The sequence below is a fragment of the Naumovozyma dairenensis genome, chromosome 1, assembly GCF_000227115.2.
Source record: "Naumovozyma dairenensis CBS 421 chromosome 1, complete genome".
NCBI classification, from domain to species: Eukaryota; Fungi; Ascomycota; class Saccharomycetes; order Saccharomycetales; family Saccharomycetaceae; genus Naumovozyma; species Naumovozyma dairenensis.
In genome coordinates, this window is record NC_016479.1 from 1550625 (window position 1) to 1565853 (window position 15229).

Below are 15229 nucleotides of genomic sequence, written 5' to 3' on the forward strand. Positions count from 1 at the left end.
CGTACGGTCGTCAAAGGGTTCGCCATAGACATAAAAGAACAAAGCAGCAAGCTTGTCATATTTCTTTGATTTGATTAAAACCACGATTTATTACTCTCTAACGTCTTATCCTTTGATTTCCTTTCTAACCTATTAACGTATTTTTTACCCTTAACATCTGCTATCATTTTATCAGCATTCTTGATACCTTCCTCTCTTGCCTTTAATTTGGATTCCAAAGCTAACTCATACTTGTGACCCTTAGGGAAAAGTACCCCCTTCATGAATTTATTCTCAGCAATCTTCTTATCATATTTCTCTTGGAAGAATAATTTACTAGATGGTATAGGTGGTAATAAATCCTGTACTCCGTATCTATGAGCCAATTTATAAATGTCACTCATTCTTCTTAGCGAATATTTAGGTTCATAGAATTTACCATTGATTGGGTTTCTATTTCGTAGAAATGGATTTGCAGATATTGACTTTATTGATGTGGAACTCTTAGCATATTTAATTGAAGGAGGATATTTTTCAAAAAATGTTCTTAATTTTATCGGTAAAGAATTAAAATACTTCAATGAACCAGACGTAGACATGTTGTTAAAATTATTGTGGATCGTTACAGATCTATTGTTGAGGTACTCTTGTATGCCCCTCTCATAAACTTAGTTTTGATTTTGCCTTAAATTAGATTTTGACGATTACTGGAAATCCCAATTCAATCTCAAACGTATATGATTTCTTGATTTTCATGGCGCCCTGTTAAATTTGAAGGCTTCTACATACGTACATATTTCTTATTCACATATAACCATAAATGAACGTTACTCTACAAATAAAAGTCTTTTACATCATTGTACGTATATATATATGATGTTATTTATACATTCTATCACTTATATTTACTTATTAGTTCATTGTAATTCACAGGTACAATTAAAAAGGGTGGTCTACGGGTTGTGTCCTACAGACTTAACTTTTCCTACTTTCAAAGTTTCAGATCTTTAATGGCTTCAGTTTCTTTCTCATTTTGTCTTCTTTCCACATCCCAATTATATAATCTTGCACAATTCACTTCCATAGTGGTAATGTTTTCCCTTAGGAATTCAACATCTTCTGTACATGTATCGAGATTTCTTTTAGCATCATTCAATTTCTTATTTAATAATTCAATGGCTTCGTCTATTGGGTATTCTAACATAACATCAGCACCTAACCATAAACATACTGTATCTTGAATTTTACTAATTTCAGCCTTTGTATATAATGTATCATTTAATTGATAATTGACTTGTAATGGTTCATCATCACCGTCGTCGTCATTATTTTCAGATTGACGTTTAAGATTATTACAGATTTTCAAAGTATTTTCTAAATCAGGAATTCTAATCTTCAATTGTTTAACAGTAGTCAATTTAGATTCTTGCATAAATTTATATTTTGATAATCGTTCTTGAAACTTATTAAAACATAATTCGAAATCTTGTGGATCTTTAATGAAATCCTCCACTTGATTAACAAATGGTGCGCCTGGGATACCTCTTGGGTTACACTCCGTGGAGTTAAATAATGTGTCCATATCGTAATATTTGAATGCCTTAGTATGATTATTTTATTTCTTTATTAGCGTCTTCACGTATCTATCCATCTATCCATCTATGTATGTATATAGCAAGAACTCAAACATTTTTTTTTTTTTTGCTTTACAAAATTCATTAACGGTTAACGGGTAAGAAAACATTAAAGTGACACATCATGAAGAGACACTGCAATAGCAATAACAACAAAGGGATGGTCTACGTGATTAGAGAATGTTTATCACCATTTGAACCTTCATATATCTCCCTTAACGTCTGATCGATAATCGTACTCAACTGACACGTTTTTTTGGGGTTCCAGTATTCTTGTGTATAAAGGAACGTTCAATCCATACATATTCCGTGCACTCATTCCCCTTTCTGGTACAAATTCAAATCTCAACACCAACTCAGAGGATACTGACCATTGCCCATCCATTCATCACAAAAATAATGAATGACATAATATAAAATATTTTGTTGATGTTTATTCTCCTTTCGGAAAAATGTTCTAGCCCCAAAGGTAAGAGACAGGATGTCAAGATTCTTTACCTGTGTCATTAACTACAGATGATCTAAGACTTTAATTATGTACACTTAAACTTTCATTTGACTAAACATACACACACAATCGCTGCTGTAAGTATATCTAACACAAATTAACAGACCCAAATAGTGAATGCCCTCCCCTAAATACCCTTGCTGGATAATATATACGTTACTTAATCAAATCCTATAAAAAAGTTCATCATTCCAATGCTTTTTCTTCGTTATATCCTGATACCTTTGAAATATGCTACCAATTGGTGACGTTATGGAAACAAATTAAGGAAATTTCCTGCTATATTTATCGTTAAAACAATGTTCTCAATTCAAATGAATTTTCAAAGAGTTATTTTCCTCCTTCTTTCAATCTTTTCTGTCCTAGTATTTGCTAAATTCCATTTACAGCAAACTGTCACTGAAACTGTAACTGTTTCAGATAATCAACAAGGTTCTACAACTCCACAGCATGTTCATGAAAAGGCTAAACGTGGAGGAACATGTGCATTCCCCAATTATGACGGTATGGTAGCAGTTCAAAAATCAGGTAAGAATGCCGGATGGGCCATGCATAACGATCAAGAATGTTCCTACGGGTCATGGTGTCCATATGCGTGTGAACCAGGTAAGTTAATGGGTCAATGGGATCCTAGTGTCACAACGTATTCATACCCAGGTTCGCAAAATGGTGGATTATATTGCGATTCTAATGGGAATTTACAAAAAATGAACTCTGATAAAGATTATTGCTATGATGGTACTGGGACAGTCTCTGCAGTTAATAGTTGCTCAGGTGGTGATGTTTCATTTTGTCAAACCATCTTACCAGGTAATGAAGAGATGTTGATCCCAACTTTGGTCTCTAAGGGATCTTCTAAGACGTTAGCTGTTCCAGGACCAGATTATTGGGCTTCAACTGCTGCTCATTATTATATTAATCCTCCTGGCGTGGGAGTGGATGATGCATGTCAATGGGGGAGTACTGCAAACCCATGTGGGAATTGGTCTCCATATGTAGCTGGTGCAAATACAGATTCTAATGGGAACACATTTGTGAAAATTGGCTGGAATCCAATTTACTTGGAAACTTCATGTCCATTTAAAGACAAAAAACCAACTTTCGGTATCAAAATTACTTGTGATGATAAATCTCAATGTGACGGATTGGATTGTGCAATCGACCCAAGTGTTAACGACATTAACGGAGTATCAAGCTCTCAAAGTAGTTCTGGTGCAGGTGGTGGTAACTTTTGTGTAGTTACCGCAAAGAAGGGTGCAAAGGCTAAAATTGAAGTTTTTGATGCTGGGAGTGGTGGAGTTAGCGGTAGTGGAGGAGGCTCCAATAACATGCAAAAGAGAGATGAATATGCCCTAGGGATAACAGCTACACATACAGTAACTGAAACTAAATGGGTTACTTCAACGACAATTGTTTAAAAAATAGTCCGAAACTCTTTTTTATTTAATATTTAGATATAGGCATAATTTATTATAGTTTACTTGTTTACTTTTGCTTACGGGCCTAAATTAAATTCTTCTGGTATCCTTTACGTGAGCTATAAACCTGTACGCACAAAAAGGTAGTTAATCAGATATGGGATAATAAACTGCTTTCTAAATCGAGGTTCACTCTTCCGTCTCAAAATCTTTTTGGGAAACATTTTTTATTTTTTAAACGTTTTAAGGAAAAATGTTGTTTCTTCCTTTCAGCGACGACCTCCCCTGACACGAATATGAATACTTTCATCTCAATAATATAATTTCTTCGTTCTTTTTCACTTTACGGTACATACGTACGTAGTAAACTAAAATAGTCTTTTCCATGATAATTTAATGGATTGATAAAATAATAAAATAAAAATAAAATAAAGATAAAATATAGTTAGGATAATCTTTCCACCACAGACAGATTGTACGGTGTTCTCGAGCGTCCCAATCAGTTTCCCAAGATCAAGCGTACAAGTTTCTACAATGTTCTGTTAACATTTTACTCAGATGACCTGGACACGGTGTTACGAGCTGTAATTTATGCATTAGCGATACCAACAAAGATTAAACCAATTGCAAAAAGGTATTATTTTACTCCTATGCAACAATTACGGTAACTACCATTTACGGTGCTTAGGGAAGAAAAGTTATACCAGCTTACTTTTATTTCTCTTCTTATTATCATTATCAACTCAGGAAATTGCCATGGAAAGGAAATGATTGCAACATTTTGATAGGTTCAAAAGAAATAAGATTCGAAGCACGTGTGTACATGCTAACTCTTACAAGTCTGTTCGAGGAAAGTAGCTGCTAGTAAGAAAGGTTAAGACGTAGGAAGAAAAAGTGCTCGGAAAAAGATTAAGATTGAATTTGAATTGGAAGTATTTTTAATTCGTTCTTTCTATTACCTTTATTAGGATTATTTCAATACGATATAAAAGGGGACAACTGAATTATAAATCCATAAGAATTAGCTGTTAAGAAGTTCGGAATTTTACCTACTATCTAACTTATATTTTACAAAAAAGTAGTTATATTACGAACTCGCCACAATAGGTGTGAACAATACCATATAGGTTAAGAAGATCAAACGCACTGATTAATGAGAATGAAATCTTACCCACCGGCTTAATAGGTTGAAGATCAAGAGAGTCATCCTAGTTGCTTGATTAGTTAAAGAAAGAAATCAAACTAAGAAAGCCAGGCGCACCGTTATACAATAAATTAGACAAGTCGATAAAGAAGCGCATTCTAACTGTATATAAATATCGAGATCAACTACCCTTATGTCAACGCAACTCTTCATGTCCTTTCCCCTACGAAGAATCGTGCCCTGTTAATCCTGTATTAATTGAGTTATATGGGGAGGGGGGGGGTCATTCTGGATATAAATTGCTTACTTATAAGGGTATGATAAGAGTAAGTTATTATCATATTTAATTTTCGAAAGCAATTCTCGAGGAAAAACCACCCATCAGGATATGAAAAAGGAAGCAATCGCTAAGACAAATCTAGCAGCAACTCATTATTCGAGAACTTTTATTTGTATTCTAATTAGTTCAGCTCTCTTAAGGTTAGCGCCGTCGATGAATCCGGTTGAAAACAAATGAAGATAGCATGCGCATCTGAAATTATAAGCCACTCACAGATGATGAAATTTATCACCGTCATAATTTTCATCTGCAATCGGTTAGTCTATTTGGTTAATATGTCACAGTTTTAGCCTGAAAATGGATATAATGTATCGTTTACATTAGCTGGACTTTTGAAAGTTTAGGTGTAAATGGTGGTCACTTCTGTACTCTTACATTATCTTTAAAACCTAACAAAAAAACATCACTTGAACCTATGTATGGTGTGGAGTGATCAATCTGCAACTCTTAGCTCCGACCTTAAAACCATATATGAAAAGTGTTCTGGAGACAGTGTGTATTGGAAATGGATGTTATCATCCTGATGCCAGCACCTCCGAGTAATGGATGGTCAGTGGTTTTATCTAGAAATAACTTGTAAATAATAATTCAATATTTTTTTTATGAAGAAAGAATATAGGGATCCTCGAGGATTGGTGTATTTAAATGTATATATGCGTATTTCTATATCAACTAAATGTATATAAATATGTATGTAAACCAAACAGAAATTCAGAAATTGACAATTGGCAATTGACAGTTGATGAGCCCCAAATCGGGGAACTTACTTTTGTGTGCCACCTATACTTACCTACCGTTAGTGTTATGGACCATTGGCAATTAGCCCATCAAGTAACCAGCACCGCATGGGGGACAGATGACGAAGCAAACAAGCACATATGTACTTCAGACTATTTGATTACTACAAACTCATATGAGACATGTTCTCTATCTGTTTCAAGTTCTATACCGTAATCCTCCAACTCAGATAGAACATCTTCCATTGTAAGTTCATTATCTGCCAGCACATCATCATCAGAAGAGGAAGAGGATAAGCTTTTCTCAAGAGCATCCGACAACTCTTCCTTCTCTATCCCCATGGTGTAGAAAGGTTGTTTCAATAAAGATGGCAAGACTGGTGTTGGAATGTCCCCTTCGTTTCCATCCAGTGTCGTGGTCTCACAAAATATGCATTTTGTGATGATCTCCAATGTAATGATAATTAAAGTTCTATATTTCATTTGGTATTAGTCTGTATTTTGTAAACTAATGGATGTTTATTTGTTTTGGTATTATTTTCTTTGAGTGATGATGATAATGATTATGCAAGAGACAAATTTAAATGAATTTGAATAAAACAAGAGAGGAAAAACAAGAAAGAAAGGGAGTCAAAGTTCCATGGATTCATTTATCCTTATATATATTTATAATTTAAAGTTTTTCATGCGATTTTTTTTAAACTGATCTTTGTGTATATTCTTCATCTTATTTTTTTTGTGTTTTTATGTTTTATTTCTTGTGAATTACTCGAACAACCTACCATCTTTATGATTAGAACTCAATGTATGAAAAATGTACGCGTGTAATATAGCCAATATTTTTGGATATAGAGAGTCGTTTGAATTCAAATGAAATAGAAGCGAAAAGAAGAAAAATGGAAAAAAAGACTTATTATTTTTGCTGACAGTTGTACGTTAAACTGTTTTTTTCACAAATTAAGGTGATCTATTAATATAGCAAGTTCAAGTTTCTTGTAGCGTTGTGTAAGGTCATTCTTGCATGAAACATCTTCCGCAGGATATTCATAATATAAGAAGATAATTATATCTCTTTCAGTGATCATTAGTGATGAAAATTATTGGATCGCTAGAGGTTACCCCTCCCCTAAACTGCTTGTGAGTATTATTATATTTTTTATACTTTATATTTTTATTTACTTTCAAGAAGAATGAACTCTATTATTTATATTACCAGAGACTATTAACCATAATTAAAATAAACTCATATAAAGCTTATTTACATTCAAGATGGAATTTTACAATATGAATAACACAGGATATCAAAGGTTGGATGCTTCCGAGCCCTTATAGGTAAGAGACATTCACTGCTGATACAGGCATGAGATTTCATTCCACAGCAGAACACAGCATGTTATACAAGATGTCATGATATCGTTATAACCAAAAAATGTAATTAATATGGTTTCGTGGTCTAGTCGGTTATGGCATCTGCTTAACACGCAGAACGTCCCCAGTTCGATCCTGGGCGAAATCAAATTAATAACTTTTTGGTTTTTGAAAATAAAATTACTTTTCATATTCTACCGAGTGGGACAGATAATTGTCTAGACCTTCTGTACTAGAGGCTAAATTTGAATATATTATTCGGGATTCTTCTATATTATTTTTTTTACTGTCGTCAGTTTGTACGATTGATATCTCCAACGCTGTGTTTTCCTCTTATCTCCGCCCATAACGCCGCCCCTAAAATTGAGGGATACATGAAATTTTATTGTCTGTATCTAACGTTAGGTATTTAAAAAAAAAGTCAATACGGAACGTTTCAGAACAAGCTGTCAATTGATAAATATTGTTATCCTTGATCAATTTATTGGATTGTTTTTTCCTATTATTCATTCAAAAAGACAACTTCCACGAAAGCTTCCATCAATAATGAAATTAGATCAAACATTATTACGCAGTTTTACGTCTAGGACGGCCACTTTAGAAGAACTAGAAAGCTTAGAAAAGAAATGTGTCTTATCAAAATTTGATGCAGATGATGCTTTCAATCTAGGTTGCCTCGTAAGAGATACAATCAGAAAACAATATCCAGGTAAAGCTGTTTCGATCGATATTACTTTACCAAACAAGCATTGTTTATTCCGTGCAACAACTGCCAATGGGACCTCATTCGATAATGATATGTGGATTAAGAGAAAACAAACTACTGTTTTCAGATTTGCACATTCCACTTTCTTTATGGGTTGCAAGAAAGGTGATAAAACACCCGAAGACAGATTTTTTGTCGACGCCAAAGAATATGCATTCCATGGCGGTGCTGTCCCAATTTTTTGCTCTTCCTTGGGGTATCCAATTGCATGTTTGACAGTCAGCGGACTAAAGCAAGAGGAAGATCATTTGATTGCAACAATGGCCTTGATTGAATACTCTAATCAAACCGCAGTAGAGAAGTTGGACTTAGATTAGTAATAATTCATAGCAATGAATGGATAGCTGCCTTTTCTTTGCGGAATATATGTACATTTTTCTATATGAAATAGATACTTTTTAATGACTATAAAAGAATAAATAAAGGTTTTTTTTTTTCTTATTTGAAAATTGCGGATCTCAAAAGATCTACAGGGTTTCAAAAATGAAATATTCGTTTCAATTAGATAGGGTATAATCGGTAATTGAAGTCAGCGATTGCTTTTCTGTTCATCATATGAAACTTCATTTTGTCTGTTTATGAAGAGCGGGAACAAACCACTCTTCTGGACTTGTAGCAGTATCTTTTGCTTAGCCTTTAAGAACCAAGTTAATGAACCAGTATTATCAAGAGTGTTTTGATATGGGAGGCTGTGACTTAACTGTGACTTTAATGTCCGTATTAATTCATCAGAAAATTTATAATCTTGCTTTATTTTCTCTCGTTTATTAATTGAATTAGCCTTATTAACGGACAAATCCCAATTCTTATCAATAAAAGGTTCAACAGGACTGTCTAGAGAACTCATCATGCTGGTATTGTTCGAATTCTCCGCGGAAGTTTCAAACTCACAATTTTCAAAGATCTTTGCCGCCTGTTCATATTTAACGGCACAGTCTCCACAGACAATCTCTTTGTAGTCATTATGTCCTATCAATATGGAACTAATTTCGTATAGGACTTTGTCACAAACTACACATGTTTTTATGGGATGTTTTATAGGGAGATCAGCTAGGTATTTATCCTCACCAGCAAACTCTGATGGCTGTTTTATTAAGTCATCCACCATATCTTGTATTGAATCAGAAATTTTCAAGTCACCTTCTTGCCTTCCTTCTTCCAGTATAGAGCCATTCAGAGAATATTCCTCATTAAATGCATGAGGAGTCAGTAAAATAGACTTGCTTGGATATGTATAAGTAGAGTCATTTTTAATTCTTTTCATCTTCAATGGTATCCGGTGAGAGTCTTTCCTGAGCATCTTACTTTTTAAGTCAGAGACAGAAACTTTTTTCTTAGTAGTTCCTCTGCCCATAACTTCTGGGATGTAGTCTTCAACGACCACAATTGAGGGAGCAGTGTTATCTTGAAGCACATCACCATTCTCAGAACTCTCTTGAACTTTTTGAATATTGTAACTAACGTAGCGTTTCATATTATTGTTGTGTACTCTTAGCTCCCCTCGAGGGTTAAATTTTTGTTTCTTTACCATATTTCCGTCTGTATTATAGTTTTCATCATTGTCTTCATCTGAATTCCAGCCGGGAGGTGGTGCTATAGGTAAGCTAGTCAATTTATCATCGTCAATGAGTTCTAACTTGGAAGTAGATTGGTATAATTTGGAGGGGACATTAGGTTTAGCACCGATTAATTGTGATCTCCTCTTTCTAGGTAATAGTAAATGAGAATGACTAAACGATTTCCCACGAGGCGTTTTCTTGGAAGGAGTACTGTTACTTTCGAATTTGAATTCATTCTTTTCGGTATTCCATTTAAACGGAGCTACGTTCTCATTTCTGTTAGCGATAGATGGCATAAAGGAGTCATCTACAGGTGAGTTTTTGAAGCTCCCATTCTGCCCTGTTTGGCATCGTGTATTCGTATTATTATTAGACGATGCTGTTGATATTATGGATAAGGAATTAGTATCGAGTGGTTCGAAGACATTTAAATGTGAAAAGTCATCCATCTGTCCGATTTCTTGCTGTTCCTTCTAGTCTTTCAATTTTTAAAAGTATAATAGGTTTTGAAGGATTCAAGCCTTGGTTAGTATGAATTTTATTGATTCAACCTACCATGCAGATGATGAAGAGCTCCTCTTCTTTCCTATACTTTCCTGGTCTATATTTAAAGTATTTCTTAGTGAATCCTAAAAATTTCATCAGGGTGCGTTGTTTACATTTAGCCGCTTACGGAAAAGTGATTAAAATATAGAAAATAAATAGTATTGACCGTCACATATTGATGAAATGTTACATTAAAGATGATCTATTAAAGTGCATACAAGATTACCGTTATATATCTATGATCTGGTTCGAGTAGGGAACTGTCTATAAGTTTTTAACTGCCTTTTGGACGGTCAATAGGGCCGCGTGTAAGCCGGATGCACCCAATGGATCATAACCAAGTGCCTCTAGTAGTTCCAAATTGCTACCCTTTTTCAAGTTTTCAGATGCCTTTGATAATTGAGATGAATAATTCTTAAATTTCAAATCAGAGGATGTTCTCAAACGTTGTATATTCTCCTTGATAAGTTGCTTAATTTTCGTGTCTTTAATTCTCTTGAAATTGTCTAAAGTTTTCAAAGTAGATAATTGAATCAAATAATAATGTGTCATTTTCCAAGCCGTCGTGTCACTTAATGTAGTAGCGACTTCTTCCAATAATTTTCGTAATTCCTTACCGTCATTTTTGTATAAATCATAAAATATCTTAAAGGACCAAGATTCCACAGATGTGAAATTCTCTGTCAGCACCGACTCAAACGTTTGCTCGGAGAACAGTTTCTCTAATTCAGTATCTATATGCTCCAATTGCTTCCCTGACGGGATTGCCTCGATCATGAATTCCTTAAGGAAGTTAAGTGTGACCCATTCGTTCCTGATATTCATAGGAGATAAAATATCTGGTAATTCTGAAGACTTCATATTCTTCTCGAAGATTGTCCAATCTCTATTATCACTCCATTCTGTAGCTCCGGTTAACTTTCTTGTTTCCCATCCTTGGTGCATTATTTTTAGCAACTGTGCACGTTTATCGTTAGATAAACGACGTAATTGTGCTAAATCACAGGTCTTCATCCATCGGACTAAAGAATGCTCTAACTGTTCTCTAAATTGTAGCATACCTATGATTTTACTGTAGGATTTCCTTTCAAAAGCTATTTTGATGAATTGAGGTAGATTCGTTAAAGAGTTGGTGTATAATTTATTATGTTCTTCGAACGTCTTGTTCAGAAGGTCATGTTGTTTAGCAGGGAATAAGGAAGAAAATCTCGAGTATATCATATAATCGAGAGAATCACATTGGACATTTTTTATTTTCAGATTTTCGTAGTGGGAATATGCCAATGGAATGAGACCCAGATATATATAAATTGCAATTAACCAAACACAAGTGTCGAAATTATAAGGGTCTTGTTGTTGATAATTCTCTAGTATCGTTAAAGATAGAACAAGGTCATTTAATGTGGGGTTTTTCCCAAAAATCCGTCCCTTAACAATATCTAAAATAAAAGTGGAACATTTTGAATAATCAGTCTTGGATTTGTTAGCTAACGTTTCCTTATGTTTACTGAAATATTGCACACTATCAAGATCATGTACTGACAGAGCAAAAACATTTGCATCATGAATTAAATCGGAATCAAAATTAGACATCACTTTCTTTAGCAACTCATCTGGAATCTTAGTTTTATAATATGATATATCAACTGCAAAGCATGGTTTATTGTGAAGCTTTTCAGTGTAGTGGAAGAGGGATGCTTCAGTAATTTCGTCATTGAAAATAAGATCACCTTCCAATCTTCCCAATCTAGAGTTTCTGGAATCTCCTACAAAAGAATCAATTATCTCGAAGAGTTCAATTTTAGTTCTACCTAACTCCTTTCCTGCCTTTAATAACGACTTAATCACTTCAAAGTCATCGATACTTTTGAGAATTGTATGGCAACTTTCAAATAAAAGCTGATAATTGCCCAGTTGGTCCAAAAATTTCACTAGAAAATTTTTGAAATATAAGTCAACCGATTTAGATAGTTCCGGGATAATTAGATTGATAAGTTCTTCAACTTTTTCTTTATCACTAAAGAAAAATTCTTCAATAACAAAACCAAATACAATAATTTCTTGGTTAGTTTGGAACGGTCTGATGTTACATAAATTTTTATATACCAATTGTGGTAAAATTTTAGTTTCTTGTTCAGACATAGTATATTTTTGGAATTTGAATTGGGCCACAATGCATAATGCCTGCCAAAAATAATATTCACGACTTGGTAAGTTACTAACGTCTTCGAATCTAGCCATTTGTCCACTAGCTGTCCCCATACGACCATAATTGAAATCTTCCAATGCCTTAGCAAACCATTGACTCACTAAATTGTACGAGGGATATTTAAAGTTAGCTTTTTCGTAAACATGCAACGCCTCTTCTGATCTTCCTAATTCCATGAAGAACCTATGCAATAAATCTAAAGCATTTAAGTCAGCAGTTACGGTTGTACCCTTCAAGCCGTAAAGATTTCCTAATGATGAATCATAATTGAATTTGGTAGGGGATTGTCTATATTGGACATATATTTCTAATATGGAAAAATAAACCGATTTTGGAAATTGCTTTCTTAGCAGTCTTATTTTTTCTATTGCACTGTTTGAAGTTAGAGTTTTCAACTAACAGAAAAATTTACTTCTTCAATTTTGGATGACATCACCGCCACCCTCTTTAAATCAAGTTTGATATTTAGCTCCAATTAAATGGTATAGCTTGCAACTATTCTGCTCTAAACGTATCGCCAGATATGTTGTATTGTCCTCGCAGGAAGAAATATATAAAGATATAATAAACTATAAATTTTTTTTCGAAAACTTCGAAAAGTAGCTTTGCCTTATCGAATTTTTACATTCTGTATGAACTACACAATAAAGTATCCGATAGAAGGAGGTGTCTGTATAGGAAGAAGACAACTCATGTTATCCTTAATATCAGATACAAATGTTCTTTCCGATCGTCTATAGGATTTCGATTATTGTAGTCTTTTGATGATGAAGCACCCAATTGGCTATAAAAATTAAGTAGGACACTCGTGTGTGGGAACACTCAATAGTAATAAGACATCTAAAGACCTTCCAACTACTGGGTTAATTGAATATCATTCTCATATCCTGATCGATTTTCTAGGTATTCATCCAAAATGGCTAGATATCGAACAGTTCTGTTCCTTTATCCTATTTGGTTGGGTGGAATAGCAATACAACAAAATCACGAAATAATATGGTTTCGTGGTCTAGTCGGTTATGGCATCTGCTTAACACGCAGAACGTCCCCAGTTCGATCCTGGGCGAAATCAAATTAATTTTTTTTTAATTTTCTAATTATTTCCTCTTAATAGATCGATTACTTTATGAACTACAACTTAGCTTTTATTGCTGGAGCTTTCAGTTCTAGTGCTTGTTTAGATTATTACGCTTGTTTGCTACCTTCTCATTTTTGTTTAGTTTTGTTTTGTATTTCTTTCAAGTGTTGATCTCTAACGAATGTAATCTTTGGTGTTAAAATGCTTTTAACTTTGGCGTCTCCATAAAAACTACAAAAAAAAAGGGTTAGAAACCTCGACGAGACTCTTTAGCGAAAAGAATGCTTTTGGACAAAAACTCCTCTAAAATAATTAGAACTATCCCTATCTATTGCATTTAAAACTCAGATCAACTAAAATATCTACATTACCGCACTATTATGAAGTTGAACAACTTCTTTAATGCTCTTTTATTGACAAGCTGGGCATCTGTTCCAATTGATGCGTTCTCTATCTTTGAAGATATAAACCTACAAGAAACATTCGGCGTTAGAAATAGAAATATCTTCAAAAATGAAGTACAATCTATTATTCCCAAAAACTGGCGTTTTAAAAATGACTTTGAGACTACAATTGAGTCAACAATCGACCAAGACTATTCTTTAAGAGTACGATCTGTCGATCCTGCAAAACTACAAATAGATTCAGTCAACCAGTGGTCAGGTTACTTGGATTATAAGGACTCGAAGCATTTCTTTTATTGGTTCTTCGAAAGTAGAAATGATCCTAAAAATGATCCACTTATCCTTTGGTTGAATGGTGGACCAGGTTGTTCTTCCTTTACAGGTCTGTTATTTGAATTGGGACCGTCTTCAATCGGGCCTGATATGAAACCAATCCATAATCCTTACTCATGGAATAATAATGCATCAGTTATTTTCTTAGAACAACCGTTAGGTGTTGGCTTTTCATATGGTGATGAAAAGGTAACTTCAACAAATGTTGCAGGGAAGGATGTCTATATTTTTTTAGAGTTATTCTTCAAGAAATTCCCACATCTAAGAGATGTCGATTTTCATATTGCCGGGGAATCATATGCAGGGCATTATATTCCTCAAATTGCTCATGAGATTGTCCAAAACCCTTTACGAACCTTCAACTTATCATCTATTATGATAGGCAACGGCATAACAGACCCATTGATTCAATCAGATTACTACAGGCCAATGGCTTGTGGGGAAGGTGGACATAAATCACTTTTATCGCAGAAAGAATGTGATGATATGGTCGGCCCAACAAACCGTTGTCATCGATTAAATCAAGTATGTTATCTTACTGAATCAAATCTTCCTTGTGTAGTTTCTTCCTCATATTGTGAGACTGCTTTGATGCGCCCATTTGAGAAGACAGGATTGAACCCATATGATATTAGGGGACCTTGTGAAGATAACTCTAAGGGAGGATTGTGCTATAATGGAATTAAGTATGTAGAGAAATATATGAACTTCCCTGAAGTTCAAGAAGTTCTAGGATCAGATGTTGATCACTATTCAGGATGCAATGAAGATGTTTTTACAGGGTTCTTTTTTACAGGGGATGGAAGTAAGCCCTTCCAAGGATTCGTCGGAGAATTATTAGATATGGATATTCCTGTCTTGATTTACGCAGGTGATAAAGATTTTATTTGTAATTGGTTAGGAAATCAAGCCTGGACCAAAGAACTGGAATGGAAATATGATACGTTTTATGAACTGCAACCATTAAAACCATGGATTCATTCCGAGACTAGAGAAGAATTAGGAGAAGTGAAAAACTATGGCCCTTTAACGTTCTTAAGAGTCTATGAATCTGGTCATATGGTACCATACGATCAACCTGAAGCAAGTTTGGAAATGCTCAACGTATGGCTCTCTGGTAAACGCTCTTTCAGGAATGGTAATAATATTTAAAGGAAAGTAGAACATAAATAAGAAACTTGTTTATATGTATAGAAAAGACAAAAA

General features: G+C 34.3%; 7 protein-coding genes and 2 non-coding genes across 9 annotated transcripts; 5 read left to right on the forward strand and 4 right to left on the reverse strand.

Annotated features, from left to right (window-relative positions):
- Positions 1-74: 74 nt before the first annotated feature.
- Positions 75-578, reverse strand: MRPL25 (mitochondrial 54S ribosomal protein mL59; the record flags this gene model as incomplete). The annotated part of the gene is made up of 1 exon (XM_003668030.1): positions 75-578. The coding sequence occupies one exon, from the start codon at positions 576-578 to the stop codon at positions 75-77; it is 504 nt and encodes a 167-aa protein (XP_003668078.1).
- A 392-nt stretch (positions 579-970) lies between these two features.
- On the reverse strand, positions 971-1561 carry PAC10 (tubulin-binding prefolding complex subunit PAC10; the record flags this gene model as incomplete). Its single annotated transcript, XM_003668031.1, has 1 exon — positions 971-1561. The coding sequence occupies one exon, from the start codon at positions 1559-1561 to the stop codon at positions 971-973; it is 591 nt and encodes a 196-aa protein (XP_003668079.1).
- Positions 1562-2420: 859 nt separating this feature from the next.
- Positions 2421-3539, forward strand: NDAI0A06830 (SUN domain-containing protein; the record flags this gene model as incomplete). The annotated part of the gene is made up of 1 exon (XM_003668032.1): positions 2421-3539. The coding sequence occupies one exon, from the start codon at positions 2421-2423 to the stop codon at positions 3537-3539; it is 1119 nt and encodes a 372-aa protein (XP_003668080.1).
- Positions 3540-7202: 3663 nt separating this feature from the next.
- Positions 7203-7276, forward strand: NDAI0Atrna12V. The gene has a single exon. It is a non-coding gene; the product is annotated as a tRNA-Val (tRNA).
- A 398-nt stretch (positions 7277-7674) lies between these two features.
- NDAI0A06840 (uncharacterized protein) lies at positions 7675-8211 on the forward strand (the record flags this gene model as incomplete). The annotated part of the gene is made up of 1 exon (XM_003668033.1): positions 7675-8211. The coding sequence occupies one exon, from the start codon at positions 7675-7677 to the stop codon at positions 8209-8211; it is 537 nt and encodes a 178-aa protein (XP_003668081.1).
- Positions 8212-8423: 212 nt separating this feature from the next.
- Positions 8424-9902, reverse strand: NDAI0A06850 (uncharacterized protein; the record flags this gene model as incomplete). Its single annotated transcript, XM_003668034.1, has 1 exon — positions 8424-9902. The coding sequence occupies one exon, from the start codon at positions 9900-9902 to the stop codon at positions 8424-8426; it is 1479 nt and encodes a 492-aa protein (XP_003668082.1).
- A 361-nt stretch (positions 9903-10263) lies between these two features.
- On the reverse strand, positions 10264-12384 carry MDM20 (Mdm20p; the record flags this gene model as incomplete). Its single annotated transcript, XM_003668035.1, has 1 exon — positions 10264-12384. The coding sequence occupies one exon, from the start codon at positions 12382-12384 to the stop codon at positions 10264-10266; it is 2121 nt and encodes a 706-aa protein (XP_003668083.1).
- Positions 12385-13206: 822 nt separating this feature from the next.
- Positions 13207-13280, forward strand: NDAI0Atrna13V. The gene has a single exon. It is a non-coding gene; the product is annotated as a tRNA-Val (tRNA).
- Positions 13281-13666: 386 nt separating this feature from the next.
- ATG42 (carboxypeptidase C) lies at positions 13667-15175 on the forward strand (the record flags this gene model as incomplete). The annotated part of the gene is made up of 1 exon (XM_003668036.1): positions 13667-15175. The coding sequence occupies one exon, from the start codon at positions 13667-13669 to the stop codon at positions 15173-15175; it is 1509 nt and encodes a 502-aa protein (XP_003668084.1).
- Between the last annotated feature and the right edge of the window lie 54 nt (positions 15176-15229).